The 5,366-nt window shown below is 50.2% G+C and overlaps 1 protein-coding gene across 1 annotated transcript; it reads right to left on the bottom strand.

Moving 5' to 3' along the window:
- Positions 1-3,763: 3,763 nt before the first annotated feature.
- On the bottom strand, positions 3,764-5,165 carry LOC142302218 (histone H3-like). Its single transcript, XM_075343307.1, has 2 exons — positions 5,142-5,165; positions 3,764-4,159 (listed from the first exon to the last, which is right to left on the bottom strand). Exons 1-2 carry the CDS (start codon positions 5,163-5,165, stop codon positions 3,764-3,766), a joined length of 420 nt encoding a protein of 139 aa, XP_075199422.1.
- Positions 5,166-5,366: the final 201 nt, after the last annotated feature.

Genomic DNA, 5,366 nt, shown 5'->3' with positions numbered 1-5,366 from the left:
TTGTATGCGTATCCCACACAAAATGCAGTAAACATCCAAACAATACAATGTTCACCCACCACACAACACTGGATACACATAAAAAATACATTATACCGCCACATAGTGCTGAATATACTCTATTTACATCAGACATTCACCCCCAGCCACACGCAAAGGAGAAATTAGCAGCCATTGTGCGGAAATTCATATTCAGTGCTCAGCCAATCAGTCCTCAGCACGACTCTGGCTCCATCCACAGGTTTATTCCCAGCTGCTTTTTTAACCCTTTAGTGATCAGTGATTTGCGGTGTTCCCAGACGCCCAAAGAACAGATGTAATGATTGAGCGCAGCGCCGACCTCCCGCCCCTCCCCCCGCAGCAGGAGCTGTAGCCTCTCCTTGGAAGATGTTGGCGGCTCTGAGAAGAGCCTTTGTGTTTCTTTGTTTTATGCTTGGAGCAGAAGTATTAACCCCGAAGCCGTAGAGAGTGCGGCCCTGGCGCTTGAGCGCGTACACCACGTCCATGGCGGTGACGGTCTTCCTCTTGGCGTGCTCGGTGTAGGTGACGGCGTCACGGATCACGTTCTCCAGGAAGACTTTCAGGACGCCGCGAGTCTCCTTTTAGATGAGGCCGGAGATGCGCTTGACGCCTCCTCTGCGGGCGAGACGGCGGATGGCGGGCTTGGTGATGCCCTGGATGTTGTCCCGGAGAACCTTCCTGTGCCGCTTGGCGCCGCCCTTCCCCAGACCTTTCCCTCCTTTGCCGCGTCCAGACATCTTCCACGAAGACAGCAGAAAACTATGAATGACGAGCGCACAGCCCTCCTTTATATAGAGCGAAGGAGGACCAGAAAGAGAACAGGAGAGATGACGCGAATACGGGGCGGAAAATGTTACTTGTTTTGCTCCGCCCCTCCTCTGCTGATTGGCTGAGCACAGAACTGTTGGAGATTTTGAATTTCCCGCTCATTGTCCGGTTATTTTCCCGCTTCTACAGTGTTAATGTTAAATATAGACATAACCTTTATTCCAATAAACTCTCTATAGCTCTGTATATTCTAATATTATTGTGAATATCTCCATATACTGCGATAAAACCACCATATAGTGCCATAAAGCCCCATATTAGTGCTGTACACTGCCATATAGTATTGTATAGTCCCGTATAATGCTGGATGTCACCATATTGTGCTGTATAATCGTCATCCATATAGTGCACTATATTTCCTATATTGTGCTGCCCCATAAAGTGCTGTGTACCCAATATAGTACAGTAATCTAGATCTGTATACCGCCATATATAGCTGTATACCTCAAATACCTCTGTTTGAGGCAGTCTATAGGAATATGATCCCTGGAGCTGTTAGTGATTATTTATACTGACCTCTGACCTTCATTCCAGTAATCACCATACACTGCTGTATATTCGCATATAGCGCTGTAAAGTCTCCACATATCGTGCTGTATATTCCCCATACACACTTGAATACTGCTATATACCTTCATATAGTGACGTGTGCTGTATACCGCCATATGCTCCTCTTTGTAGTGATCTACAGGAGATCACTGGAGCTCAGTTAGTGACTATTTATATTGACCTCTGACGCCACTTTAAATATCATGAATAAATGTGATTGATGCACCAGAAACGCAGCAGTGTAGACATTGCCGATATGGATGGATTTATATATGTTTGTGTCCATGGAGCGGATTTCTCCTCTTTGCAGTCAGTCTCGGCAGTAACTATCCGTGCTCCGCACATGGCTGCACTCAGGCATTACTGGGAGCTGGGCTTTGTCTCCTCACCGCCTGATAACATTGAGCCATGTCCCCTCATTAATATTACTCCGTGACGTGAGGGCTGTATCTCCCCATATAGTGCTCTATAATGCTGATATACTGCAGTGTACCTCTATATAGCGCTTTATATTTCCATATTACCGTGTAGCAGCCGATATCAGATCAGTGACTGCAAATCACAGCCCCAGATAAACCAGTAATAGATTATGTCACTGCACGGAGCAGCCGCATTCCCCCGCACTCCCCATGTGCTGCATTACAGATATGTGCGTATCTCCTTTGCGGGCAGATACCGCAGAACTCCATATAGCGCTGTATCCTCCCGTACATTGCTATATATCCCCCAGTGCAGTATATACCTCCATATCCTTTCCAGGTCACTACAGAGCGGAGGCCGCTGGAGGTAACAAGTCCCCGGGCAGCTCCATTACTCTATATACACGATCCTCACCGAAATCCTCCAGCAGTTCATGATGCCCATGGCCTTGGAGGAGATGCCGGTGTCGGGGTGCACCTGCTTCAGCACCTTGTACACGTAGATGGCATAGCTCTCCTTCCGGCTCTTCCTCCGCTTCTTGCCGTCCTTCTTCTGAGTCTTGGTCACGGCTTTCTTGGAGCCCTTCTTGGGCGCTGGGGCGGACTTGGCGGGATCAGGCATGATGAGAGGAGAGATCTCTTCACTGGAGAGAGAATAATGATCCTGCTCCTCCCAGAGCGGCCGTATTTATAGCCCGGCCATGCAAATGAGCACTGCCGTCATCACATCGCTGTTCTATTGGGTGACAGCGACATGTGACTAAGGGAAACTGAACCAACTCCGCCCCCTGCAGCTCATTGGTTGCCTCCTCTCTGCCGTCACATCAGCAGCTTCTCTCCTCTATCTCCCCCATACTACAGATCTCCATACAGCGCTATAAACCCCGCAGTGTACACGGCGCTGTGCACCCGCGGCCCCGTCACTCTGCCCCCGCTCTGCAGTGACCGGTAATGCCCCGTATAACATGGAGGAAGCAGTGACTGCAGGAGCGGAGTCTCGGTGCTGAGCGGCTTTTCCTTCTACATTCAGATATTTCACATTAGAAGCTGCAAAAACAACAACGGAGATTGGAAAACGAGATTTAGAGGAAGAGGCGGAGCTGAAGCGTCATCAGCCGCAGTCCTCTGTGCGGTCCGCCCCGATGACTGCGGGGAAGCTCCAGCACAGAAACCACGTGGTGCCTGTAACGTGAGGGGCTTGTGGGCGGGGCCATAGCCTTTATGCAGAGTGCTGATTGGCTGAATCCCTAATTTGAACTTCCCGCTCAGTGGCCGATAGCTCCTCCCGCTCTTTGTCTCCGCCGTGTAACACGCGGCCTCAGGGCGGACGTTCTGCTGAGATCTCTACAATCCGACACAGATCTGCAGACGCTGAAGTTGGTTTTTATTCATCTCCTCATTAAAAACGAGTCTAAGAATGTGAACTAATAACAAACGCGTCACTATAAGAATGTGCAGAGCGACATCACAGCCCGATACAATCTGCAGACATTCTACAGACAGAAAAGCGACCTGGAGTGAGAGAGGGGATCCCCTGCGAGATCTCCAGATCCCACAGCTTCTCACATCTGGAGGACAAGAGGGATAATAAAGTCGGGGGGGTTCGAGGGGGTCAGTTTAGTGCAGAAAGCTCCATTCAGAAAGCCCGAGATTACTCCTGAGTGAATGAGATCAGACTCAATCAGACTCCGGAGACACCGCACAATGAGCCGCTCTCAATACGGGGAGAAACTGAAATAAACCGCGGGCGCGATACTACAGATACAGGCAGAGCTGCGGAAAGTAAGAACAGGAGCCTCCGCAGCGCCGCCCGTCACATGTAGAGACCGCGCCCCGGACACTGCGGGGAATGAGGAGAATCTGAGACCGGGAATCAGCTCGTCTGAGGGAGGATGTGGTGGCTCTGAAAAGAGCCTTTGTGCTGTGCTCGGGGGTGCGGGACAGATCTACGCCCTCTCCCCGCGGATCCGGCGGGCCAGCTGGATGTCTTTGGGCATGATGGTGACCCTCTTGGCGTGGATGGCGCACAGGTTGGTGTCCTCGAACAGCCCCACCAGATAAGCCTCGCTGGCCTCCTGCAGGGCCATGACGGCCAAGCTCTGGAAGCGCAGATCGGTCTTGAAGTCCTGGGCGATCTCTCTCACCAGGCGCTGGAAGGGAAGCTTCCGGATCAGCAGCTCGGTGGATTTCTGGTAGCGGCGGATCTCCCGGAGAGCGACTGTCCCCGGCCGGTAGCGATGCGGCTTCTTCACTCCGCCGGTGGCGGGAGCGCTCTTCCTGGCGGCCTTAGTGGCCAGCTGCTTGCGGGGAGCTTTCCCTCCGGTGGATTTACGGGCGGTCTGCTTAGTAGTGATGGGTAATTCGTGAGTGAGTAGTTCAAAATGAACTAATCTTCAGAGTGAACTAGTTCATGTAGTCACCATCCTGACAGAGATTAGTTCATTATGAACTAAACAGCAGTGTGAGGAGACAGAGAGTGATCCTCTACAGCTCCAGGAGGCTCCTGCTCTCACACTTGAAGGTAGTAAAACACTAGCACACATCAAATACAAATATAATAGTAATAATAATATTAATAAAAACTGAAATTGCACAGTAGACAGACACAGCTCATGTGTGTGTATGAGAGAGAGTTTCTGTGTGTGGTTCATGCCCCTCACCTGTCTGTGTGATAAGATCAGCCTCCTGTAGTCTAGATCAGTCTTGCTAAAAACTTTACCACTGGCTCCTGTTCTGTTCTCAAAATGGTGGCTGCTGAACTGCTTCTCAGCTCCCTCATACACATTCATTATGGGTCAGTACTCTACACTCTACACAGGGGGCGCTGCTGGGCTCAGTGAGATGCATCAGACTGAACTAGACTGTCCTGATTCATTCTCAGTAGAACATTCAGTTCAGCAGCTCATATAGTTCATTTAGTTCACAGGTCACATGATGCATTTCCTATCAGCTCCTCACAGGTTAGAGTGGAGAGAAATACTGAACTAAATGAACTAAATGAGCTAATCTTTTGAACTAATCTTTTCAGTGAACTAGTTCATGGTGAACTAATCACCAAAATGAACTAGATTTCCCATCACTACTGCTTAGTTCTGGCCATAGCGATGTATAGAGGAGAACAGAAGTGATGAGAAGAGCGGCGGGAGCAGAGTATTTATCCTCCTGTGCGCGTCCTCATTGGTCTGTGAGAAACACGCCCCCTGCACGCTATTGACTACTACCACAAAAGAAAATCATGTAGCCAATAATCATCCAATGTCTGTGACCAATCATTTTTAGAAGCTCCACCCCCCACTAACCCCGCTCTTATCCCCTCCAGGCTACACGCAGATCTGGAGCAAACGACATCGATGTAACTGCAGCTCCATCTCCCCGCACACAGCGCTGAACAGTGCAGCCCCCGCATAATCACTACATCCCCGAGAACTGCTCCCGGCATCTACCGCCCCTTGTATATGACATCACCGCGCGAATCAATAGACAAGGTTGTGAACTGATCATACAGAGGGGACAAGGTGGTGGCACAGAAACAGCTCTGCAGGACAAGGT

The sequence above is a fragment of the Anomaloglossus baeobatrachus genome, chromosome 4, assembly GCF_048569485.1.
Source record: "Anomaloglossus baeobatrachus isolate aAnoBae1 chromosome 4, aAnoBae1.hap1, whole genome shotgun sequence".
NCBI classification, from domain to species: Eukaryota; Metazoa; Chordata; class Amphibia; order Anura; family Aromobatidae; genus Anomaloglossus; species Anomaloglossus baeobatrachus.
This window is presented reverse-complemented; position numbering and strand designations above follow the sequence as displayed.